The sequence below is a fragment of the Elephas maximus genome, chromosome 23 (assembly GCF_024166365.1).
Source record: "Elephas maximus indicus isolate mEleMax1 chromosome 23, mEleMax1 primary haplotype, whole genome shotgun sequence".
Taxonomy (NCBI): domain Eukaryota; kingdom Metazoa; phylum Chordata; class Mammalia; order Proboscidea; family Elephantidae; genus Elephas; species Elephas maximus.
Window position 1 is genome coordinate 5,873,253 of NC_064841.1, and position 26,770 is coordinate 5,900,022.

Below are 26,770 nucleotides of genomic sequence, written 5' to 3' on the forward strand. Positions count from 1 at the left end.
AAAATAGCCCTCCTTTGTCTTTCATCCTCCTTGAGGTAGTCTTGCTGTAACTTACTGGTTTTGAACTTGTAGAGTAATTCTTAATTACGCTTAGGATTTGTGACTATGAAAGCAGATATTTAGTTGAGAACTATTTGGTAGGGAAGGCTGAAAGAAGGAGCCCTCAGTAAGGCACACAGTGATTTAGATACCTGAGATTTTAATGTGTATCTGTGTGTGTGTATGTGTGTTAACTTGTCTGAAAACCTGAAGTATAATTATTCAGCAACCCCAAACTTTTACTGATGTTCAGGATATTTGTCCTAACAGAAACCACATTTTCATGGTACCTGTGTTTTATTTGAAAAGGTTGCGGAGCGAGTGGCTGCAGAAAGGGCAGAGCCTTGTGGCAATGGTAACAGTACTGGATACCAAATTCGTCTCCAGAGGTAAAGAGTGGTCTCATGTCTTGTTTACCGGTAGAGCTTAGTGAAGCTTTGAAGCTGGAAATCCAAAAGAAAGGAGATTTTTCCAGTTTTTATTTTGGTCCTTACTATTAGATTTGGCATTTAAAAGAACCACAGTGTAGCACAAGGACCCTAGGAACCCACAAACCCATTTTTTTAACCCAGTCTCAGAATTAGAATTGCCATTTTTGAATGTGCTTTCACGTTATGGAACGATTTGAAAAATAATTTTTTCCTGGGCCTAGATTAGTAGACCATTACTCTCCCTGAAAGGAGCTGGTGTCCTGTACCTTTTAGTACCAGCCACCCTCCCTCCTGGCTTGTTTGCTTTATTTTGCCAGCTGAGTATTTGTATCTTCACCCCGTTTTCCCGTATTGCGTTTCTTCAGTCACTTTCTAGAGCTCAGGATTCCGTTTATATTTTTAAACGAGCAGTCTTTGCAATCACTGAACCATAAATACAGCCCCACAAGAGTAATTCAGCCATTCTCTGAATATCATGCCTTCAAAATAAATCGTTTATATTGTATCATGACAATTAAAGTAACATAATGAACTGGAATGTAACGTTCTCTACTACTATGGTAGGTGTTTGTATAACTAAAAAGATAAATATGAAGCTTTTTATTAAAAAATTTCTAAGACTGAAGCTTCTGTGGCACTTAGTAAATTACTAGAAAAGAAAGTCAAAAACCGTTAATTCATGGCTTTCATCCACAGTCGGTTGCCGAGGAAACAGGGTTCCATCCTGTACTGCACGACAGGAATCATCCTTCAGTGGCTCCAGTCAGACCCGTGAGTATGCTTCGTTCGTTGGAGGAAACTGAGTTCAGTATTATCCAAAGGCACCATTATTAAATCGGATTTTACTACTCGTTGTAGACAATTTCTCCTGGTTTCATTTGTAAGTTTCTTATTGAGTCCCAGGCTTCCTGCTTCTGCTGCAGGCATTTGTCCAGTGTCAGCCACATGGTCCTAGATGAAATCCACGAACGAAATCTACAGTCAGATGTCTTAATGACGGTTATTAAAGATCTTCTCACTTCTCGACCTGACCTGAAAGTAATACTGATGAGTGCCACATTGAATGCTGAGAAATTTTCAGAATATTTTGGTGGGTACAATTTATGATTGTTACTTTAGTAAAGATCTCAAAACCACTGAATTTACAGTAATAAATAACTCACGTATCTAAGCATTCCATTGACAGTCAATATAATTTTGGAAGCCGGCTTGCCAGAGATGGAGATAAATTTGAAATGGAGAGTAATATAGAAGCATTTCTGTATTATCAAAAATAGTTTTTTCATATAGTGAATCAGTAACTTTTTTTTTGGTAATGTGAACTCAAAATCCTTTCATTACTTGAACAGTTTCTGGGTGTACTTCAATTTTATTTAGAATTAAACTGCTTTAAAACTATGAGCAAATAAATTTGTGTATGTAGTCTTTAGATCTTAAAAAGGACTTTGGGGCCCTTCTTGGAGAAAATCCTCTCTTTGCCAGTCCTGTCAATGGCTAAGTTTGGCGAAAGAATTCCGTCAGGGTTTATGCCTTTGTCCTTTGTAGGAGGGGTCTTAACCTTTACGCTTGTTTATATTCAGTTACCATGGCACCTACTAGGGTGCTATGTGTAGAGTAGTCGAAATAAATGCTTAGTAATTCATTTTATTTTAACACTACCCTAACTTACAGATTGGGGAGCTGGACCTGTTTAAATGTGGCATCATCACTGCTCTTTTTTAGTGAAGACGTGAACTTCTTAGTGCTACTCCCAGAAAATTAAGACAGCATCATTGAATCCAAGCCACAAATTTGAATGGTTTTAGACACTTTTTTTGTGATTCTTCTGTAGTATTAGAAACGTGTGTTGTGATTCTTGTGTGGCTTTTCAGTCACAGGCTAGGATGGCAGTTTCCTAATACTAATAAGCATGCCAGTGACCACTTACGGAGCACCTGCAAGGTGCCAGGTGCTATGTTTGGCACTTTGTCTTCTTTAATCCTCGTAAATATCTTGTGAAGTAGATACTGTTTTTATTTCCATTTTTACAAATGAGAAGATAGCCCAAGGGCAATTAAGGAGCTTCTCACAGGTTGCATAATTAACAGAAAGATGAGAGGATTTGAACCTAGGTTTGTCTGGCTATAAGGTACGTGCTTTTAAAATCATGCCACGCTGTCGCTCTTGCTTATATTTGGGAAAGGAAAAGGGGAGAGAGGGAGGTGAAATGCGATACAGCTGTGTCAGCCAATGTGCTTGTGTTCAGTTCCTAAAGACCCTTTCAGACACGTTCTAGCTAACCTTCAGCTCCTTGCGAGATAAGTTAGGTGTTAAATCCTTTTTTTTTTTTTTTAGATAAGACAGGTAGAATTAAGATTGAGTATCTTGCTCAAATTTATGAACGTAAATTTATGAAAGGTAGAGAGGTGATAACCAGCTCAGATACTTTGACCTCTGATGCAGTGTCGACTGTGTTTATAGTGTGTACTACTTACGCTTATTAGGAGAAATAAACGGTATTTATGTAATAGTGCTAAAGTTTTTTTTTTTCTTTTAAAGTGATTCTGAAACAGTATTTTAGTTACCTAGTGCTGCTGTAACAAATACTGTAAATGGGTGGCTTTAACAAACAAATTTATTTTTTCACAGTTCAGGAGACTAGAAGTCCAAATTCAGGGCACTGGCTCTGAGGGGAAGGCTTTCTGTCTTTCTTAGCTCAGGAGGAAGGTCCTTGTCTCTTTGAGCTTCTGCTCCTGGGCAATCTTTATGTGGCTTGGCATCTCTCTTCCCCCATCGCTGCTTCTCTCCCTTGCTTATTTTATCTCTTTTATATCTCAGAAGAGATTGACTCAAGACGCACATACATAACAAAGACAACTCATTCCCAAAATGGGATTGTAAGCACAGGTATTGAGGTTAAGAGTTACAATACATATCTTGGGGGGGACACAATTCAGTCCATGATAAGAAGTAACTGTTTAATATTTAGTTGAGTTTAATTGCTTCTTTTCTTTCCTTAATTTTGGTGCCACAAGAATTCATGCTTCTTGCCTACATTTCAGTAAAACTTAGGTTCTGATGTGGTACCATTTGGCTAATAATGAAGAGAAAATAGACTTCTAACGGGTTTTAAGTGTGTGACTTAATCTATCATTAAACTTTGAGTTGAGGCATCGTGCGAACCTTTTTTTTTTTCAGTTCTAGTTTATAATCCTGGGCAAGTTGTTAAATTCCTAATGGCTGATTTTCTATATAAAATGAGATGTTTTCCAAGATCTTAAAAAACTTGAAAAAGACTAGACTGCTGTTCTTATTTAAATGAGATGTGAAAAACAGGGTAGAGCTGCAGAAGCGGCAGGAGCGTTTTCTGAAGTTCAGAATAGTAATGAAGAGGCTTTGTTTACAGTGTGGCGATTTTTTCCCCCAACATTTGAGTACAGATTTATGTTTATTTTTCTACCATAACAGGTCACTGTCCAATGATACATATACCTGGTTTTACTTTTCCTGTTGTGGAGTATCTTTTGGAAGATATAATTGAAAAAATAAGGTAAGTAATATTGGAAATAAAACGAATTAAAAGGTACAAATATGTCATCTTTCTCATGACAGACTTTAGTCTTAGGACCTAAAATGTCCTTTTTCCTTGAATCAGGTTCCTAGACGTTATTGCATATTAAAAGCACCTGGAGCCTTTTTAAACTCCAGGTGCGCCGATCACGTGCCGTGCCGTAATTTAACGACTTCACAATGCCTGGGGGTGGTAGCTAGGCAAGTGTATTTTTTAAAGCTCCCTGGGTGATTTTAATGGGCAGCAGTTTGGGGACCTCTTTCTTACGTGCTGGTTCTCCTACCTGATTGTCATCCTCCTCTGCTGGCTTCCATTGCCCACTCTTTAAATATGACTTCCCTCTAAGGTTCTAAATTAGTTTTTTCTTAGTCTTTTACGTTTGCACTGTGTAGTCCTGTTTATTTCCTTGCCCAGCGTTGTGTGTTTTCAAAGCTTTCAGAAGTGTAGCTTGAGGACCGCAGTTCCCTACACAGCAGCATCCCAGGACCACAGTATCCTTACCTTATGCTTAATTCCCACCATGCTTCCACCAAAACAAAACAAACTGCTTCTTGCCCAGTATACTGCGTAATAGTCAATGATATTATTCTCCACCTTGTTTTCTAAACGGTAAGTTAAGAGATAATGTTTACCAAGCACTTAGGGTGTGCTGATAAGGAACCGCGTTGCTCCAGGTCTCTGCACTCTCTCCCAGCACACACAGGCCTTCTCTTGAGTCTGCCTCAGAGCTTTCGCCTTGAACGTGCCATCTTTATTTCTTCTACTTCAGGTCCTTATAACATGCCTCTTGTTTTTATTTTTTCCACTTCAGGTCTTTATACCATGTCATCTTGTTTTTATTTCTTCCACTTCAGGTCCTTGTAACATGCTGTCTTGTTTTTATTTCTTCCACTTGAGGTCCGTTTTTGTTCTCGTAGTCTTCACTTTCAGCCCCGTCTCTTCGCCCACTACTGCTGTGTATTTTCTCAGAAACAAATCTGGTCATATGCACTTTATTCCCTACACGAGCCTTGCACGTGAGATTTCTGCTTAGAAATTGGTTTAGAAATCTTTTGAATCTTTGTTACCAATAGTAGAGCATGCTAGCTGGCATGCCCAAGTCATTGATTTCTTCAGCTCTCTAGCCACTGGCTATTAGCTGCTAGCAGCCTTTTCCAGGGGCTGTACAAAATAATATTTGTATTCCTTGATGGGTAAAAGATTGGGATGGCACAGGCCATTTGGATCATATCCAGTTTTTTTAACTAGTCATCCCAAAGCCATTTACAGTCTGGCCCCATCATCTTTCTTAGGCCCATCTCCCAGGCATGCGTCCTGTGGCCCGTGCATGCTAAATGTGCACTCTTGTGTAGTCAGCTAGGCCGTGCCTCTTCATGACTGTGCCTTGTTTTACTTACTGTTTCCTCTTTTTGGACTTCGTTTGCTGTCTTCTCCATCCTTTATCTATAAACTATTAACTCTGCAAGAACACACCCCAGCCTCATTGTCTGCTAAGCTTTCTGTGATACCTGTCACAGACCGAACTGCTTTCCCATCTGGACTCCCATAGCGTATCTCTTGTAACACTTACCTCAGTGCCAGGTAGAGTATTTCTTTATGTTGCTCCCTGCTGTAGACTTCAGATTTTTCAAGGTCAAGGATTTTGTCCCGTTCGTTTTTGTAGCCATTGTTTAGCACGGTGCCTGGCCTGCAGTAAACAAAAACATCTAAATCAATAGGAGAGATGTAGAAACACTTGCGATGAGACGTCTCAAGACACCCCAGCTCCCTCATTAAATGAGAAAAGTAGAAAGTGATAGTGGGAAGGTGAGAGCAGAGACCCTACTACCTAATTCATGTGGGGAGAAGTCAGTCCAGTTTTGACTAGCTGGCCGACCTGTCTTCCCTCCTCCTGTCTTCCCTTCCTCCCTCCACCTGCCTACAGATATTTTTTTAAGCTTTCCTCCACATCTCGTACTGTGCCAGGAACTGAGCATAGAACAGGAGAGACTTGGCACGTGCCCGCAGAGCTTGTGTCCAGACAGGGAGAGGTACAGGCCGTTACATAAAGCGTGACTGGCCTGTGCAGAGGAGGTGAGTGTATTGGCAGTGAGACTGCGCAGCAGGGACGGACCGAGCAGGTCAAGAAGGTGAGGAAATTGAGAGGAGGAGTGAGGGGTACACATGTCAGAGGGTCGCGCGTGCTGGACGTGAGCGAGCATGTGTTGGTCTTCTCTGCCTTGGTTTTATCATCAGTGCACGCCCTCTTCAACTTCGTTCTCTGTCGTGCTTTCTACCACGACACGTTTACCAGTTGTTTTCTAAGAGAATAATTCTCAACAGCTTGATGGTAATGAAAGCAGCTTTGGGAGTTGTAAATCTAAAGTTAAATAATGATCAGAGCCCTGGTGGCACAGTGGTTAAGAGCTCGGCTGCTAACCGAAAGGTCAGCAGTTTGAATCCCCCAGCCGCTCCTTGGAAACCCTTTGAGGGTCAGCTGCTTTCTTAACCTCCCTAGAAGGCAGGGACCATGCAGGGAGCTGCAGCTAAGGGGTCTCTGTGAGGAAAGGGCTTGTATCTGTGGGGGGCTTGCAGTCCCCAAACCAGCTCTGAGAGGGGACTCGGAGGGAGGATGGTCCTTGAGGTTTTCATCCGAAGCCCCCAGCTCTTTATTCCCAGAAGAGCTGTGCCCCCGGGAGTGGGAGGGAAGAAGCACTGTGGCCACAGTGAGGGTAGGTGGAATGATATGGAGGGTCGCAGTTGGAGGCTGGAAGTGGGGGCTGAAGATGAGCTTTGTTTCGGGGATTGCTGGGAAGGGAGCCAACTGTGGGTCCATCCTGCTGACTAGGACCAATCTCTGTCTCAGGTTACCCGACTTCACATTGGTGCCTCTATATGTTTCGAAGACTTAGGGGAGTCCTGGGTCACAGGTACTGAATAGGGAAGGGGATTAACACTTTAATGGGTATCCATTATGTGTCAGGCAGTGTGCTTTACATCATATTTTATCCTCATAATAACACGGTTGGAAGAGTATCAGTTTCTCAGATAAGGAAACCAGAGGCCAGAGGTTTAGTGCTTGGCTAGGGTCCCACAGTTAGTGGTGAGGGCGTCAACCCAGTTCTGTCTGATCCCACAGCCCATACTCCACATCCCACAGCACCCTCAGATGCTGTGTTGCAGCTGAATTCAGAGAGAGTTTGGGTTACAGAGCCTGTGCCTTGTTCTTTGTCTCCCCACCCCCAGGCCTCTTGGAACCCACTGGGGTAGGTAGTGCCCTTGGGCAGATGTGCTCTCTGTTTTGAGCAGTCAGTGCCGCATGGTGGAGCCATAGCTTAGCACTGGGCTGATGCACAGGGGATGTGCGTTCCAGTGCTCAGTCTGCCATAGCTGTACCTGTGTGCTGAGCTGAGTTATGTAGCTCCCGAGCATGGGTCCCTAGGTCTGCAGATCCACTAATTAAACTTTCTGGATTAGCAGGCCCCAGTATACCTAGTGAACCCAAATCTCCAGGGATGGGATTTAGGAAACTGGACTTTCACAAGCTCCCTGGAGGAGTCTTATGTGCCGTCAGGTTTGGGAACCTCCCATGTTTAAAATCTGAGTCTTCTACTAGGCAGTCATGAATTGTTGTATCAGTTTTATAATTGTTAACTTATGTTTTAAAGCAAAGTTAAAATTGAAGGTGAAAGTTAGTGTTTTTTTAATTGGCTGCTAAAGATGGTCTAAAGGTCTGTGTACTGTAATAAAGAATGGTTTTATCTGAAGCGTCAGGTATTTATATATAAATTAATACTTGTAAATAAATTGATGTTTTAATAAGCATCCGCTAGAAATTATAGTGAAAAATCATCTTTAAATCCTCGTTTTTTATCCTAAATGTCGTGTCAAATACTAGCACGAAAAAGAGCTTCAGGAAGAAGATACTGAAGAGTGTTTTTATTTTAGATACGTTCCGGAACAGAAAGAACCCAGATCCCAGTTTAGGAGGGGATTCATGCAAGGGCGTGTCAGCAGACAAGAAAAAGAAGGGAAGGAGGCCATCTACGAAGAGCGCTGGCCAGATTACATCAGGGAGCTGCGAGGAAGGTAAACTCAACATGTTTGCAAGTGAGAACACCGTGGCTGAGTGACCAACGCACAAAGCAGCAGTTGTCTTTGAACTTGTACATAGAGCATCGCACGTCTCCTACCCCAGCTAAACACGGGTGGTCTGACTTTTAAACACTATGACCCATGATTCTCCTGTCTTCAGAGTATATCCCTCCATTTGCAGGTGGAGTTACGCACTAAGACTTAAAAAAAAAAAAGACTTTATAGCAGTTTAAATCACAAGAAACTTTATCACAGAAGATATAGAACCTCTTTTCCACGTATTTTGTTATTTCTGTTCACCTCTGGTAGGTATTCTGCAAGGACTGTAGATGTTTTAGAAATGATGGATGATGATAAAGTGGATCTGAACTTGATTGCTGCCCTTATCCGACACATCGTTTTGGAAGAAGAGGTTAGCTCTGTCCCTTTTTTATTTTTCTTCAAGTAACAGGATTTTATTAGTGTATCGAGCCCATGAAAAAAGAAAAACAGTTTTCTTAAATGCTTCTAAAAAACAGACTGTGAACGAAATTGCTTTTGACACCAGAAATAAGAATCTCAAAATACGAAAAGATTTAGGCATTTGACTTATTTGAAGAAAAGGCTAAACGAATGAAGCATCCAGATAATAAATTCTTGTTTTTTGAAAGTAAGCACGTGTTCGTTTAGCTATAATCAGTAACTAAAATTCTCCTGAACTCATACGATTTCAGCGTCATCTTCAGTGTGCACAAACTTTTATAGTTAGCGTTTTGTTGATGTGATTCTTTGTAATGGTTATTTCTCCTCTACACAGGATGGTGCAATATTGGTATTTCTGCCAGGCTGGGACAATATCAGCAGTTTACACGACCTCTTGATGTCGCAAGTGATGTTTAAATCAGGTATCATATAAATGTGTTTTTGTTGCGCTTCCACGAGGGGCGTGTAGCTTGGTGTATTCTTTCATTTTAATAAGTGCAGGCTGCCTCAGTATAAGAACTTGGTAGGCAGGCCCAGGTTGGGTTTTTCAAGTCACCCCTGTTTCTTTTTCAGCATTCCAGGTCACAGGTGACAGTGATGAATGTGTAGTGAAGCTCTTTATTTAGTATTATGAAGAGACTGTTTTACCTCTTTTCTTAAATTTACCTAGTAAAATTAGGCCGTTAAAGTTAAGATGCTGGCATTTGGAGGTTTTTTGTTGTTTTTCTCACTCACCACTGGGTTTTCGTTGGGGAGAAAGAAGCTTTAATTTGTCACTTAGCCTGGTGTTGTCCTGCTCTGACTGTACAACAGCCACCCACGGAGCTTTTTTAGAATTCCGATGCCCATACCCCATCTTCACCCCAAATCTAGGAATGTGACTTGAACATCTGACGTTTTTTAAAATTCCTCAGGAGGTTCTCATTCTTTAACAGCGTGTTTTAGAGATGTAAACTCTTCCGCCTTAGAGAACGCCTGAGGACATTTTTCTACTATAGAATTTACCAACGGTATTCTCAGTAACCGTTGTTAACTTCAATAAAGTATAGAACAAATTCTCCTTAATATTTTCTAGTTCTGAATATAATTTCTAACCGAAGTGCTTTTTAAACATTTTTTTTCTTTTTACAAGACACTAGAAAAATACTTTGATCTAATAGTATACATTAAAATGACAATGATGTGTTTTCATTCTTTGCTAAATCCCATTATGGCAATGCTCCCAAAGCATTCTCTATAAATTATTTACTACTCTCTAGCTGATGAAATATTTTGATTTCTCTGTAAAGAAATATCATGTTTTCTTTGTCACTGGGAGTCTTTATAGGAAAAGTATAACCAAAACCTGTGCCATTGAGCCAATTCTGACTCATACCGACCCTGTAGGACAGAGCAGCACTGACTGCCACCTAGGGTCTGCAAGGCTGTAGTACTTACAGAAGCAGACGGCCACATCTTTCTCCCAAGGAGCTGCAGTTGGATTCAGACTGCTGACCTTTCAGTTAGCAGCAAGTGCTTAACCACTGTGCCACCATGGCTCCTGTTAGAAAAAACTTAGTCATTATTAAATATATAATTTTATTATCTACTTTTAGTTTAAAAAAAAAAAAAGTGTATTTAGTTGACAAAGAAAAGTATAAGAAAGACGTGTACCGAAATATAACAGTGATCATTTCTAGAGGAGTGAGTAGAGGGTATGAAATTATAGATTGTCATAATTGACTTCGTTAGCGTTCTGCGTTGAATTACGCTCAAGGAAAATCAGAACCAAACCCATTGCCGTTGAGTCTATTTCCGACTCACGGTGACCCTATAGGACAGAGTAGAACTGCCCTGTAGGGTTTCCAAGGAGCTGCTGGTGGATTTGAACTGTTGGCCTTTTGGTTGGCAGCCGTAGCTCTTAACCACTGTACCACCATGGTTATAAAATTTAACAGTGTTTTTTTTCTTGAATAAACAAGTTAGGTTGAAAAAAATTTAGCCTTAACAATCAGTTGCTGTCCTATGCTGTAGCCACTGTATGTAGATGGGGAAGAATTGACCTAACCCTGTATTGGCTGAAAAGTAAATCTTGAAACTCTATTTATATCTAAAGCTTATCAACTTTCTTATTTCTTTTTTCTCTTAAAGAGCGTCAACTTTCTTCCCATTGACTCCTTAGTTGTGCAATATCAGCAGTATAAATTGTTTTTATTCAAGTTATATTGTCTTCATAAAGTTGCTTCTAGTTTCATTATTCATGGCTATAATCTTTTTATATTATTCATAATGAAAAACTTAAAATATGCAGAAAACTAAAGGACTGTAATGATATCTATGACTTTAATGTAGCAATTATTTTTGCAGTCTTTTTTCCTTTTTAAAGTAAATTGCAGCTATCACATTGTATCTCGAAGTGTGCATCTCCAAAAATACAATTTCCTGTGTAACCATAATGTCATTATGACATCAAATCCTTAATAGCATCCAGTAACCCAGTCTGTAATCAGATTTGCCCATTGGTCCCCAAAATGTTTTTCACAGCTGGTTTGTTCAAATGAGAAAAAAATCAAACCTGAATAATTTTTAAATCTACTTCTAGAACATCACCCTTCCCCGTGATAGTAATGATTGTGGAAAAGACCAGGCCAGTTGTCTTATAAAAGGAGCCCTGGTGGTGCAGTGTAGTGAAGAAGTGCTCAGCTGTTAACTGAAGGGTCTGAGGTTCAAACCCACGAGCCGCTCCGTGGAAGAAGGACGTGGCAGTCTGCGTCCAGCCTAGGAAACCCTATGGGGCAGTTTTACTCCGCCTTACAGGGTCACCGTATGTTCGCTATGAGTGGGAATCAACTTGAAGGCTGGGTTTGGCTTTTTTGTTGGTATTTTCCTGTAATGAGTACAGCTCTCTGGATTTGTCTGGGTTTTTATACTGTCGTTTTGTTTGATTCACTCCATGTGTTTCCTGTTAGCTGGAAATTATGTCTAAGGACTTGATAAGATTCAAGTTCAGTGTATTTGGCGTGAGTGTTTTACAGTTGATATGTTTTCATTTTGTATTGCAGAGACAGGTAAATCAGCATTCTCATTTTGGCAGCATCAATTGCTTGACAGCTTTTTACTACTTTGTAGAGCTCAGAAGAGTAATAGTCTGTGGGGATTATCTTATCTCCTTTGGATAAAAACAGTTCATTTTGGGGGAAACACAGCTGTCTTGAGTCGTTTGAGACACTGTTCCCAGAGATTAAGTCAGATTGCGTTCAGCACCCATAAGTAAACTGGGAGTGGCCCTTGCTTCCTTAACGCCCCTTCACTCCCGTTACTGTACTGCGTCCACAGTGTCTTCTCTGTTGGCTGAGAATCATGAACAAGCTGGAGCTTTTTCCTTTTGAAAGTTTATAAAGTAGGAATATAACTTAATATATTTCTAAGGATATCATGCTTTAAAAATGTTGGTCTCTTTTGAGGGGATTTGTTTTATTATTTGATCAGGATTATTTTATCACTTTTTAAGTAGGACATGGGTATTTAATAAGTAATATGTTCTAAAAATTCACTTACTGTCTTTATGATTAAAATGGATTCACTCTAAGTACACAAACATTCATATGAAGCAGAATTCTTGGGTCCTCAGCTAGTAGTAGGAATGGAGTTAATGATATTTTACTCGTGTAATTTGGAAAGTTTGCCTCCAGCCTTTAAGCATTCTTAGAGAGCTTGGAGAAGCTTATCGGTGTGATTCAGAGAACAGAATGTCAGCTGGAACTTGCCGGAACGTTCAGAAAACAGGACTACTAAAAAAGTAAAAATCGGTGTGCTGTATGTAAGAATGTAAATTTGAGAATTATGTGGGTTAGCTTCTGGGTTCAGTGTCCAATAAATGTCTGATGACACTTTTCTGCAACTATTTGTCTTAAAGCTTAATTTTTCTTTCTGATTTTCAGATAAGTTTCTTATTATACCTTTACATTCACTGATGCCTACGGTTAACCAGACACAGGTATGTTGTAGTTTATTTGGTTTCTGTCTTTCAAACTAAGCTAGGCTTTAAGGACTGCTCATTGTGTTTTTCTTTTCTTTCTTTCTTTATTTGTTTTTAATTAATTTTTATTAAGCTTCAAGTGAACATTTACCATTCCAATCAGTCTGTCACATGTAGGTTTACATACATCTTACTCCCTTCTCCCACTTGCTCTCTCCCTATTGAGTCAGCCCTTATAGTCTCTCGTTTTGTGCCAATTTTGCCATCTTCCCTCTCTCTCTATCTTCCCATCCCCCCTGCAGTCAAGAGTTGCCAACACACTCTCCAGTGTCCACCTGATTTAATTAGCTCTCTCTTCATCGGCATCTCTCTCCCCTCCACTGACCAGTCCTTTTATTGCCTGATGATTTGTCTTCGGGGATGGTTCCTGTCCTGTGTCATCAGACATTCTGGGGAGCATTGTCTCTGGGATTCCTCTAGTCTCAATCATACCATTAGGTATGTTCTTTTCATGAGAATTTGGGGTCTGTATCCCATTGGTCTCCTGCTCCCGCAGGAGTTGTCTGTTGTGTTCCCTGACAGGGCAGACATCGATTGTGGCCAGGCACCAACTAGTTCTTCTGGTCTCAGGATAATGTAGGTCTCTGGTTCATGTGGCCCTTTCTGTCTCTTGGGTTCTTAGTTGTCGTGTGACCTTGGTGTTCTTCCTTTGCCTTTGCTCTAGGTGGGTTGAGACCAATTGATGTATCTTAGATGTCCGCTTGTTGGCATTTAGGACCCCAGGTGCCACAATTCAAAGTGGGATGCAGAATGTTTTCATAATAGAATTATTTTGCCCATTGACTTAGAAGTCCCCTCAAACCAAGTTCCCCAGACCCTAGCCCCTGCTCCGCTGACCTTTGAAGCTTTCATTTTATCCCAGAAACCTCTTTGCTTTTAGTCCAGTCCAATTAGGCTGACCTTCCTTGTATTGAGTGTTGTCTTTCCCTTCACCCAAAGCAGTTCTTATCTACGGATTGATCAATAAAAAGCCCTCTCCCTCCCTCCCTGCCTCCCCCCTTTGTAACCACAAAAGTATGTATTCTTCTCCGTTTTTTCTATTTCTCAAGATCTTTTAATAGTGGTCTTATACAATATTTGTCGTTTTGCAACTGACTCATTTCGCTCAGCATAATGCCTTCCAGATTCCTCCCTGTTATGAAATGTTTCAGAGATTCGTCACTGTTCTTTATCGATGCGTAGTATTCCATTGTGTGAATATACCACAATTTATTTACCCATTCATCCGTTGATGGACACCTTGGTTGCTTCCAGCTTTTTGCTATTGTAAACAGAGCTGCAATAAACATGGGTGTGCATATTTCTGTTTGTGTGAAGGCTCTTGTATCTCTAGGGTATATTCCGAGGAGTGGGATTTCTGGGTTGTATGGTAGTTCTATTTCTAACTGTTTAAGATAATGCCAGATGGATTTCCAAAGTGGTTGTACCATTTCACAATCCCACCAGCAGTGTATGAGAGTTCCAATCTCTCCGCAGCCTCTCCAGCATTTATTATTTTGTGTTTTTTGGATTAATGCCAGTCTAGTTGGTGTGAGATGGAATCTCATCGTAGTTTTAATTTGCATTTCTCTAATGGCTAATGATCGGGAGCATTTTCTCATGTATCTGTTGGCTGCCTGAATATCTTCTTTAGTGAAATGTGTGTTCATCTCCTTTGTCCACTTCTTGATTGGGTTGTTTGTCTTTTTGTGGTTGAGTTTTGACAGAATCATGTAGATTTTAGAGATCAGGAGCTGGTCGGAGATGTCATAGCTGAAAATTCTTTCCCAGTCTGTAGGTGGTCTTTTTACTCTTTTGGTGAAGTCTTTAGATGAGCATAGGTGTTTGATTTTTAGGAGCTCCCAGTTATCTGGTTTCTCTTCATCATTTTTGGTAATGTTTTGTATTCTGTTTATGCCCTGTATTAGGGCTCCTAGGGTTGATGCTATTTTTTCTTCCATGATCTTTATCGTTTTAGCCTTTATGTTTAGGTCTTTGATCCACTTGGGGTTAGTTTTTGTGCATGGTGTGAGGTATGAGTCCTGTTTCATTCTTTTGCAAATGGATATCCAGTTATGCCAGCACCATTTGTTTAAAAGGCTATCATTTCCCCAATTAACTGACCCTGGTCCTTTGTCAAATATCAGCTGCTCATACGTGGATGGATTTATATCTGGGTTCTCAATTCTGTTCCATTGGTCTATGTGCCTGTTGTTGTACCAGTACCAGGCTGTTTTGACTACTGTGGCTGTATAATAGGTTCTGAAATCAGGTAGAGTGAGGCCTCCCACTTTCTTCTTCTTTTTCAGTAATGTTTTGCTTATCCGGGGGTTCTTTCCCTTCCATATGAAATTTGTGATTTGTTTCTCTATCCCCTTAAAGTATGACATTGGTATTTGGATTGGAAGTGCGTTATATGTATAGATGGCTTTTGGTAGAATAGACATTTTTACTATGTTAAGTCTTCCTATCCATGAGCAGGGTATGTTCTTCCACTTAAGTATGTCCTTTTGAATTTCTTGTAGCAGAGTTTTATAGTTTTCTTTGTATAGGTCTTTTACATCCTTGGTAAGATTTATTCCTAAGTATTTTATCTTCTTGGGGGCTACTGTGAATGGTATTGATTTGGTTATTTCCTCTTCGGTGTTCTTTTTGTTGATGTAGAGGAATCCAAGTGATTTTTGTATGTTTATTTTATATCCTGAGACACTTCCAAACTCTTCTATTAGTTTCAGTAGTTTTCTGGAGGATTCCTTAGGGTTTTCCATGTATACGATCATGTCATCTGCAAATAGTGATAGCTTTACTTCCTCCTTACCAATCTGGATACACTTTATTTCTTTGTCTAGCCTAATTGCCCTGGCTAGGACTTCAAGTACGATGTTGAATAAGAACGGTGATAAAGGGCATCCTTGTCTGGTTCCCGTTCTCAAGGGAAATGCTTTCAGGTTCTCTCCATTTAGAGTGATATTGGCTGTTGGCTTTGCATAGATGCCCTTTATTATGTTGAGGAATTTTCCTTCAATTCCTATTTTGGTAAGAGTTTTTGTCATAAATGGGTGTTGAACTTTGTCAAATGCCTTTTCTGCATCTATTGATAAGATCATGTGGTTTTTATCTTTTGTTTTATTTATGTGATGGATTACATTAATGGTGTTTCTGATATTAAACCAGCCTCGCATACCTGGTATAAATCCCACTTGATCAGGGTGAATTATTTTTTTGATGTGTTGTTGGATTCTGTTGGCTAGAATTTTGTTGAGGATTTTTGCATCTATGTTCATGAGGGATATAGGTCTAAAATTTTCTTTTTTTGTAATGTCTTTACCTGGTTTTGGTATCAGGGAGATGGTAGCTTCATAGAATGAGTTGGGTAGTATTCCGTCTTTTTCTATGCTTTGAAATACCTTCAATAGTAATGGTGTTAAGTCTTCTCTGAAGGTTTGGTAGAACTCTGCAGTGTAGCCGTCTGGGCCAGGACTTTTTTTTGCTGGAAGTTTTTTGATTACCGTTTCAGTCTCTTTTTTTGTTATGGGTCTGTTTAGTTGTTCTACTTCTGAATGTGTTAGTTTAGGTAGGTAGTATTGTTCCAAGAATTTATCCATTTCTTCTAGGTTTTCAAATTTGTTAGAGTACAATTTTACTTAGTAATCTGAAATGATTCTTTTAATTTCCTTTGGTTCTGTTGTGATGTGGTCCTTCTCGTTTCTTATTTGGGTTATTTGTTTCCTTTCCTGTTTTTCTTTAGTCAGTCTAGCCAATGGTTTATCAATTTTGTTAATTTTTTCAAAGAACCAGCTTTTGGCTTTGTTAATTCTTTCAATTGTTTTTCTGTTCTCTAATTATTTAGTTCAGCTCTAATTTTTATTATTTGTTTTCTTCTGGTGCCTGATGGGTTCTTTTGTTGCTCAATTTCTATTTGTTCAAGTTGTTGGGACAGTTCTCTGATTTTGGTTCTTTCTTCTTTTTGTATGTGTGCATTTATCGATATAAATTGGCCTCTGAGCACTGCTTTTGCTGTGTCCCAGAAGTTTTGATAGGAAGTATTTTCATTCTCGTTGCTTTCTAAGAATTTCCTTATTCCCTCCTTGATGTCTTCTATAACCCAGTCTTTTTTCAGGAGGGTATTGTTCATTTTCCAAGTATTTGATTTCTTTTCCCTAGTTTTTCTGTTATTGTTTTCTAGCTTCATTGCCTTGTGGTCTGAGAAGATGCTTTGTAATATTTCGATGTTTTGGATTCTGCAAAGTTTTGTTTTATGACCTAATATGTGGTCTATTCTAGAGAATGTTCCATGTGCACTAGAAAAAAAAGTATATTTTGTAGCAGTTGGGTGGAGAGTTCTGTATAAGTCAATGAGGTCAAGTTGGTTGATTGTTGTAAGTAGGTCTTCTGTGTCTCTATTGAGCTTCTTACTGGATGTCCTGTCCTTCTCCGAAAGTGGTGTGTTGAAATCTCCTACTATAAATGTGGAGGTGTCTATCTCACTTTTCAATTCTGTTAAAATTTGATTTATGTATCTTGCAGCCCTGTCATTGGGTGCGTAAATATTTAATATGTTTATGTCTTCCTGATCAATTGTCCCTTTTATCATTATATAGTGTCCTTCTTTATCTTTTGTGGCAGATTTAAGTCTAAAGTCTATTTTGTCAGAAATTAATATTGCTACTCCTCTTCTTTTTTGCTTATTGTTTGCTTGATATATTTTTTCCCATCCTTTGAGTTTTAGTTTGTTCGTGTCTCTATGTCTAAGGTGTGTCTCTTGTAGGCAGCATATAGATGGATCGTGTTTCTTTATCCAGTCCGTGACTCTCTGTCTCTTTATTGGTGCATTTAGTCCATTTACATTCAGTGTAATTATAGATAAATAAGTTTTTAGTGCTGTCATTTTGATGCCTTTTCATGTGTGTTGTTGGCCATTTCATTTTTCCACATGCTTTTTTGTGCAGAGACGTTTTTCTTAATAGCTTGTGAGATCCTCATTTTCATAATGTTTAACTTTGTGTTTGTTGAGTCGTTACGTTTTTCTTGGCTTTTTTCTTGAGTTATGGAATTGATATTCCTTTTTGTGGTTGCCTTATTATTTACCCCTATTTTTCTAAGTAAAAACCTAACTTGTATCCTTCTATATCGCCTTGTATCCCTCTCCATCTGGCAGTTCAATGCCTCCTATATTTAGTCCCTCTTTTTGATGATTGTGATTGTTTATCTATTGATTTCCATGATTTCCTGTTATGTGTATTATTTTGTTTATTTATTTATTTTTTAGAATTAGTCTTAATTTGTTTGTTTTTGTGCTTTCCCTATTTGAGTTGCGTTGATATCAGGACGTTCTGTTTTGTGACCTTGTATTGTGCTGGTACCTGATATTATTGGTCATCAGGCCAAACAATCTCCTTTAGCACTTCTTGCAGTCTTGGTTTAGTTTTTGCAAATTCTCTAAACTTGTGTTTATCTGTAAATATCTTAATTTCACCTTCATATTTCAGAGAGAATTTTGCTGGATATATGATCCTTGGTTGGCAGTTTTTCTCGTTCAGTGCTCTGTATACGTCGTCCCATTCCCTTCTTGCCTGCATGGTTTCTGCTGAGTAGTCTGAACTTATTCTTATTGATTCTCCCTTGAAGGAAAGCTTTCTTTTCTCCCTGGCTGCTTTTAAAATTTTCTGTTTGTCTTTGGTTTTGGCAAGTTTGATGATAATATGTCTTGGTGTCTTTCTTTTTGGATCAGTCTTAAATGAGGTTCGATGAGCACCTTGGATAGATATCCTTTCGTCTTTCATGATGTCAGGGAAGTTTTGTGTCAGGAGTTCTTCAACTATTTTCTCTGTGTTTTCTGTCCCCCCTCCCTGTTCTGGGACTCCAATCACTCGCAAGTTATCCTTCTTGATAGAGTCCCACATGATTCTTAGGGTTTCTTCATTTTTTTTAATTCTTTTATCTGATTTTTTTTCAGCTATGTTGGTGTTGATTCCCTGGTCCTCCAGTAGTCCCAGTCTACATTCTGATTGCTCGAGTCTGCTCCTCTGACTTTCTATTGTGTTGTCAAATTCTGTAATTTTATTGTTAATCTTTTGGATTTCTACATGCTGTCTCTCTATGGATTCTTGCAACTTATTAATTTTTCCAGTATGTTCTTGAATAATCTTTTTGAGTTCTTCAACAGTTTTATCAGTGTGTTCCTTGGCTTTTTCTGCATTTATCCTAATTTCATTGGTGATATCTTTAAGCATTCTGTAAATTAGTTTTTTATATTCTGTATCTGATAATTCCAGGATTGTATCTTCATTTGGGAAGGATTTTGATTCTTTTGTTTGGGGGGTTGGAGAAGCTGTCATGGTCTGTTTCTTTATGTGGTTTGATATGGACTGCTGTCTCCGAGCCATCACTGGGAAACTAGATTTTCCGGGTAATCAGCTAAAAAAAAAATGCCGTCAGATCCCTATCTGAATTCTCCCTCTGGCTCCGGATATTCGGATGTTAATGGAGCTGCCTGGAGAGGGTGGGGGAGGGATCAGAGAGCTGGGAGTGTAGCACCACAGAATATAGAGCTGAACACTGCGTTCACACTCTGCCCCCGTCTGTCAAAATCCGGGCGGGACGGCTTCCCGGCTGGGACACTGCTTTCCCTGCTCGGAGACCAGTCACTTCCTCCCGGGGACTTCTCCCTCCGGTGCGCGGCACCGCTCGCGCGCACTGAGTGGGCGTCTCCCGCACGAACGGGTGGGCCTGCCCCCAGGGTCTATTCAGGAGAATATAATTGGACCCCATGCTCGCGCCTCGCCCACGCGTGCACCCAAATCCCAGCGGGACGGCTCGCCGGCTGGGACGCTGCTTTTCCCGGTCCGAGACCAGTCACTTCCGGGGGTTTCTCCCTCCGGTGCGCCGCGCCACACGCAATCTGGGTGGGCGTCAGCCACACGACCAGGTGGGCCTGCCCTCTGGGTCAATTCAGGGGAATATGATTGGACCCCGTGCTCACGCCCCGCCCGCGTGCGCACCCAAATCCCAGCGGAATGGCTCCCCGTCTGGGACGCTGTTTTCCCCGCTCTGAGACCAGTCACTTCCGGGGATTTCTCCCTCTGGTTCGCCGCGCCGCACGCACGGACTGGGTGGGCGTCCTCCCGCACGAACGTGTGGGCCCCGCCCCGGGTCGCTTTAGGGAAATATAGCTGACCTCCCCCCCCGCTCGCGCCCCGCCCGCTTCCTGCCGAACTCCCCGCGGGACGGGTCCCCAGCTGGGACGCTGTTCTCCCCGCTCCAATATCAGTCACTACCTCCCGGGTGCTTTTCCCTCCGGCTGCGCCACTACGCTGCCCGCACCAACCAGCTAGACTTCCTCCCGGAATGGGTTCGGGGGGGAAGGGCTGGGCCCCCCGTCTGTGCCGTCTGCCCCCCGGGCTCTGCCCCAGATCGGGCTCCGAAGGTCACCTGCCTGGTACGCTGGCTCCTAGTTCTGAAAACGGTCGCTGTCTGCCCGTATTTGTTCGTTTTCTGTCTCTAAGTCTGTGCTTGTTGTTCAGAGTTCGTAGATTGTTATGTATGTGATCGATTCCCTTGTTTTTCCGAGTCTTTGTTGCAAGAGGGATCCGCGGCAGCGTCCACCTAGTCCGCCATCTTGGCCCCGCCCTCTCTTCTTTTTTTTTTTTAAGGAGCATTTTCAAATAATAATCCATAGATAAAATACTTCTTGAGAGCCTTTGCAATCGAGCCTTCAGGGGATGAGTGCACAAAAACTTGACCAACAAAAGGGGCAATATACCAATCAGATTAGTTACGTCAGCATTCCAGTTCTGTTGCCTTCAAGTTGGTTTCCACTCACGGTGACCCACGTTAGAGTAGAAACCATGCTCCATAGAGTTTTCAGCCGCTGACTTTTCAGACGTGGATCGCCAGGACTTAACTTCTAAGGCATCTCTGAGTGGACTTAAGCCGCCATCCTTTTACTTAGCAATCGAGCACGTTAACCAGTAGCCGCTCACGGCCTCCAAGTTACTGCTGAAACCAGTTCTTTAAACTTTTCCCTGATGTCAACACTAGGGGATATGTTTTATTGTTAGAAATGGGACATGGGTATTTAGTAAGTGATTAGCTCTAGACGAGAACGTTTAAAGAATTGACGTTACCGATAACTTGTTTGGGTTTCCTGAATCAAACAGTGTCTGAGTCCCAGTAAAGATGACTCAGCCTAGAAGTGGATTATCTGATAGCCTACAGCTTGGTGTTTGAGACTTAACAGAAGTAGTGCATTTGCAAGTATGAGATTTCCTGTTTCATCAATAATATATGATGTTTTTGGATGTTTTTGCTCCCTCAGATACAGGAATTTCCCTAATTAACATGAAGACTGCATTCTCAGAGGCAAGATGGTTTTGTGTTTGCCCCTCTAGTTTCTTCCCTTTTCTGTTTGCAAGGAAATATCAAGACATTTTTTATCGAGCCCTGTTACTATCCTTTCTGCTAGCACCTTAGTACTGAGTAAGGCTCAACCAGCTGAATTAGATGCAAAGTGCCTATCCGAGGGAAGGGAAAGGTAGAAGGAAAGAACTCTTGATTCCAGGGTCCAGAGAGAAGAGTGTCAGTGAGGAGGCTTTCATCCCTGACATCCTAACAGGAAATTCTTCATTCCTTTGCTGGGGAGTATGTGCCTAGACTGGGAAACAACATTTTCTGTATTGGTGATCATTTTACAAGTGAAGGAATAAGTTGATACTTTTTTTTTTTTGCATGACAGCCAGTAGTACGTGACTGCCTCTCTTCTTTTTACTGGCTGGCATTGCTTGCAGGATTCAGCATTTGGAGAGAGGCTTTTCGTTCGTTTGTTTTTAACTCTGATCTGCTCTCAGGCTAGTATGCAGGATCACAATGGGCCAGCCGACATCCACTGCACTGGGTTGGGCATCTGCCTGATTGGTCGGTACCTATCCTTACCATATAGATTGGTCCTGATTCAAGTCCTCATTCTGTACTCTTAAGTTTAGTTACACGGTAAGATGTTTACACCACCCAGCTTTTGCTGAAAGACATACTGTACATTTAAATAATTACATTTCATCTATCTGTTGAAGACTTCGTTTGATTACCAGAGGAGAGTTTGTGGTATTGAAGATGATATAGGGTTTGTAATTATTTATATCTTTAATATTAGATGCATATATCAATGAAGGAACACAAAATGCCAGAAATGAGCAGTATAAGAAATTCCTCTAACGTCAAAAATAATGTGTCAGAAATTAATGTATGTTGAGAGTTTTAATGTGTTTATTTTTACAGGTGTTTAAAAAAACCCCTCCTGGTGTTCGGAAAATAGTGATCGCTACCAATATTGCAGAGACAAGGTAAATCGTTATGAATGTTTACTGCTTACGCATGCATAACATTTTGAGCCCACATAAGTTAGTAGCATATCTTAAATGTTTTCTCCTCTAAAATTTACAAAGCTATGTTTTACATACAAAGCTATGTTTTAACTTAGTCGTGGCAGCGAGCATAGTTTTGTGTTTTTAATCTCTAGCAATGTTTAGCCATCTCCAGAAACAGCCTTTATTAAATGAGTTTTTTGTTTGTTTTCCTGAACCTTTCCTAAAGAAGCAAGAGAGCTGAGTTCCATTTTGTGCCTTTGTCTAATTTTGGTTGGGGGCGATACTGTTTGCCACAAATTTAGTAATGGTATACAGCCTTTAGGAGCCCTGGTGGCGTAGTGGTTAAGAGCTTGGCTGCTAACCAAAAAAAGGCCAGCAGTCCAAATCCACCAGCCATTCCCTGGAAACCCTAGGGGGCAGTTCTGTTCTGTCCTATCGGGTCACTATGACTTAGAATGGACTGGATCATTAACGGATTTATTTTTTTATACAGCCTTTAAAATTTCTTGTATTCTCGTAAAAATCCACTGCCATCGAGTCGATTCTGACTCATAAGCAACCTTATAGGACCAAGTAGAACTGCCCCCTAGAGTTTCCAAGGAGTAGCTGGTAGATTTGAACTGCCAGCCTTTTGGTTAGCAGCCGTAGCTCTTAACCACTACACCACCAGGGCTTCCGTATTCGCATAGAGGTGCTGATACACCGGTAGAATTCCTGCAACAGGTTGTTCTGTGGGAGCTGATACTAAACCACAGCAGTTGGAGGCCCACAGCGAGGTACAGGGAGTCCTTAGGGAAGCTGTAACGTTTGGCTGTGGGCAGGTGGGAACTGAGTGTGTGGCCTGCGGAACTGGAGGTGTTAGCCCTACAGCTTCTGGTGCTGCCTGCAGGGGCTTCACCCCTGACACACTGGTAAAAATGGGAAGAGAGCGGAAATCTTGAACTGCTAAAGTCCATCAGTTTGATCCGGTTAAAAAATAAGCCTTCTATAGCTTAATAGTGCTTTTGGTGTGTTTTTAATATTTTATCATTTTTCAAACAGCATTACCATAGATGATGTAGTTTATGTGATAGATGGAGGAAAAATAAAAGAGACACACTTTGACACTCAGAACAATATCAGTACAATGTCTGCCGAGTGGGTCAGTAAAGCTAACGCCAAGCAAAGGAAAGGCCGAGCTGGAAGGTAAGCTGGGACCTTTGTCTGATGCCTTCAGACCACAAATGAACTTTGTATGATAAACCGTGTTGTTGCCATTGAAAAATATTGTCTATTAGGAGAGTTACCCATCATATTTTCAACTTACTACAGCACATTTCTAAATGGGAAAGTTTTTTTAATGGTAATTTATTCAGAAAAATATTTGCCAAGTTTTCTGCTTCATGTATTTTCTACCTCCAATTCCTCAGTCCGATTCAAATTAGTGTCCTTTATTCTTATTAGTTATGTTACTTGGAACTTTGTTTACATCTTTTTTCTAAAGCATATATTACCTAAAATTGATCATACCCATACTATTTGAGTATCAGTACATTTCCTGATCATTATACATATTAATATGCCTAATCCTCACCACAAGGCTAGGAGGTAGGTTATTGTGATTACCTCCATTTTAGGGATCAGGAAATCAGCACACAAATAAATCACTTGTCCCAGGTCACACAGCATTGTAAGGAGCAGTCAGGATTGAATCCAGGTGGGGCTGGCTGCACCCTCTTGGCTCTTCCTGCTTCACAGCTGTGCTGATTTTCCATTGCCGGCTGCCAGTGAAAACACAGGGAAAGTGTTTTTCCACATTGGTGTGGTGGCGGAGGCATAAGAAATAAAAATACCTTTTTTAATGGTACGAAAAATGATTTGATTTGAACTTTGACAAATTGTAACTTTTTTAATTGAGTTTTTGTCAAAGTTTACGCAGCAAATTAGGTTGCCATTTGACAGTTTTCGCACGAGTTGTTCAGTGACAGTTACATTTATCACAGTGTCGCATTCTCTTTAATCGTGTTCTGGTTGTTCCATTTCCCGCCCTCTGGTTTCCCTGCCCCCCCCCCCATCTTCGCTTTTGAGTAATTGTTGACCTTTTGGTCTCAGAAGATGGTTTTTAAGTAGAGCACTGATCTTATGGGTAGTATCCTTTATTTTATGTGCCACTCTGCTATTTCAATAAAAGGGGATCTCAGGATAGGCTTGGTTCTAGGTTTAAAGAGTGTCTCAGGGCAGTAGTCTCAGGGCGTCCTGTTATCTACTGTTGTAGTTTGTCTGGCCTTTTTTTTTTTTAATGTAAGAATTTAAGTTCTGCTCTGTGTTTTTCTCCCATCCTATCTGGGTCCATCTATTGTGACCCTGGTCAGAGTGGTCAGTGGTGGTAACCGTGTACCATCTAGTTCTTCTGGTCTCAGGGTAGATGGGGCCGTGGCTCTTGTAGACTTGTTTCTTCTCTACGCTTTTGGTTACCCTCTTACTGATTTACTCCTGGTAAATAGAGACCCGTAGTTGTGTCTGAGATGGCTGCTCACAGCTTCTAAGACCCCTGATGCTGCTTACATGACTACAGTGCAGATCATGATCTTTGTGAACTGCCAGTTGACCTGAGTTAGCCCATGAGACTACGTGCCTAAGCTTTCAAACTCTTCCCCAAAAAAACACTTTTGGAAGGTGTTCGGTTATGTTTGTGGAGTGTCCGTATGTGTGTCTTCAATGAATACATGTGCATGTGCCTACATATCTGTACTTACACCTACCGATAGGCACTTCTGGAAGGCCTGGTAGCATAGTGGTTAAGTGCTATGGCTGCTAACCAAAGGGTCAGCAGTTCGACTCCACCAGGCACTCCTCGGAAACTCTGTGGGGCAGTTCTACTCTGTCCTATAGGTTCGCTATGAGTCGGAATTGACTTGATGGCACTGGGTTTGGTTTTTTTTTAATAGGTACTTCTGGAGCCCTGGTGGTACAGTGATTAGGAACTCGGCTGCTAACCAAAAGGTCGACAGTTCAAAGCCACTGGCCACTCCTTGGAAACTCTGGGGCAGTTCTGCTCTGTCCGGTAGAGTCGCTATGAATCGGATTGACCCTGTTACTGTTACGTAATGTCCCATCTTTATCTCTTGTAATAGATTTTGATTTAAAGCCTATTTCATCTGATACCAGCATGGCCACCCCTGCTCTTCTTTTATTGGTTACATGGAATATTTTTCACCATCTTTTTATTTTTAACCTGTGTCCTTTTGTCTAAGGTGTGTTCCTTGTAATCAGCGAAAGGATGGATCATGTTTTTTTGTCCTTTTGCATGGGGCGTTTAGACCAGTTATTATTGAAAACAAAGTGTCTACCTTACTCATTTTGCTATTTGTTTTTTGAGTGTTTTGTACCTTTATTTTTTTGTTGTGATTTTTCTGTTCTTGTTTGTGTTTTACCGCTTTCTTGTGATGAGCCTTTCTGCTTTTTTCTTTTCTTCTGAATGTTTTTTCTTGGTGATATTTTAGTGGTTACCACATATATTACATTACACAAATTACAATTACAATGTTTAACATATGAGCAACAGCTAATATACAACCTTAACACAATAAAACTACTGATGTTCCTCCCGCCCCCATTTCTGTTGGTGTGTCTCCACTAACATCAATATACAACCTATTTTCAATAAGTTTACTTTGTGCTTTTTTCTTACAAACTTGATGTTCTGTTGTTTGTGGGATTTAATTACTGGGTTTATTCCCTAAAGATACCATACGCTTGGTCCTTAGGATTGCCCATGTGCTTGTGTTTCTTGGAGATCTCGCTCTCTTTTGTCTGTTCATTTTCCTGTGTACTATTTAATCCCCCTTTCCTTTCCATTTGGAGTATTCTCTCGAGGTGTATTTGCAAAGCTTGCCTGGCAATGGCAAATTCCCAGAGCTTCTGTTGGTTTGGGAATGTCTTGGTTTTCCCCTTGATTTTGAACGACAGCTTTGCTGGCTGAGTAGAGAATTCTTGGTTGGCAGTTGTTTTTTTTTTCAATATTGTATGCATGTCACATCATTGTCTTCTGGCCTCTAGAGTTTCTGTGGAGAAATCAGCACCGATTCTTATAAAAGAACCCTGTTATAATGCGTTTTTCTCTTGCTGCTTTCAGAATTCCCTCCTTATCTTCGGTGTTTAAGAATTTTATTAGGATATAGCGTAGAGTTGGTCTTTTTTTTTGTCTCATCTGATTGGGGTTCATGTAGCTTACTGTACTTGCAGGCTTATTTCTCTGCTCAGGTCTGGAAAATTCTCTCTGATGATCTCTTGGAAAATTGTTTCTGTGCCTTCGTTGTTGTTATGGTGCTCTGAGATTCCAGTAATTCTAACATTAGATTTCTCAGTTGAATCCCGTATTTCCTTTTGGGTTTGTTTGCTTTTCTTTGTTCTTTTTTCTTGTTTTTCTTGAGACTTGATAAGTTCAGTTATTTTGTCTTTTAATTCAGATATTCTGTCTTCTGCTTGTTTGACTATTATCATTTCTCTTGCTTTATGTAATTCAGCTGCTTTATTCTGGTTCCAGTTTTTTTTTTTTTATGTTTAAATTTTCCTTGTTGAATCTCTCATTTTGTTCCTTCATTTGTTTTCTGGTCTCTGTTAATTTGTTTTCCTTGTGCTTTTTGCTTTCTTTAAATACAGTTAGCAACATAGTCTGAAAATTACCAGTTCTTGCCATTAGTCTGCCCTCCATAGGAGAAATTTCCTCTTCATGTTTTTCTTTAGGTTGGTCCTTCTTCTCTTGCAATTTTGTGTGTTTCACTATTTTTTGTTGAACTTGGGTCTTATTGTTACCTTTTTACTTTAAATTTTGTACTCTTATTTTTGTGGGAAAGATTTCTGTTTGGGTGCTCTG

At 40.5% G+C, this 26,770-nt stretch overlaps 1 protein-coding gene across 1 annotated transcript in view; it reads left to right on the forward strand.

Moving 5' to 3' along the window:
* DHX36 (DEAH-box helicase 36) overlaps window positions 1-26,770 on the forward strand; it is a 58,517-nt gene that overhangs the window by 12,077 nt on the left and 19,670 nt on the right. Inside the window, exons 6-15 of the mRNA XM_049867786.1 lie at window positions 349-428; window positions 1,167-1,241; window positions 1,394-1,560; window positions 3,918-3,999; window positions 7,948-8,088; window positions 8,404-8,506; window positions 8,891-8,978; window positions 12,477-12,532; window positions 21,827-21,891; window positions 22,957-23,100. Of these exons, the coding sequence (XP_049723743.1) occupies window positions 349-428; window positions 1,167-1,241; window positions 1,394-1,560; window positions 3,918-3,999; window positions 7,948-8,088; window positions 8,404-8,506; window positions 8,891-8,978; window positions 12,477-12,532; window positions 21,827-21,891; window positions 22,957-23,100 (1,001 nt within the window). The remainder of the gene's footprint in view (window positions 1-348; window positions 429-1,166; window positions 1,242-1,393; window positions 1,561-3,917; window positions 4,000-7,947; window positions 8,089-8,403; window positions 8,507-8,890; window positions 8,979-12,476; window positions 12,533-21,826; window positions 21,892-22,956; window positions 23,101-26,770) is intronic.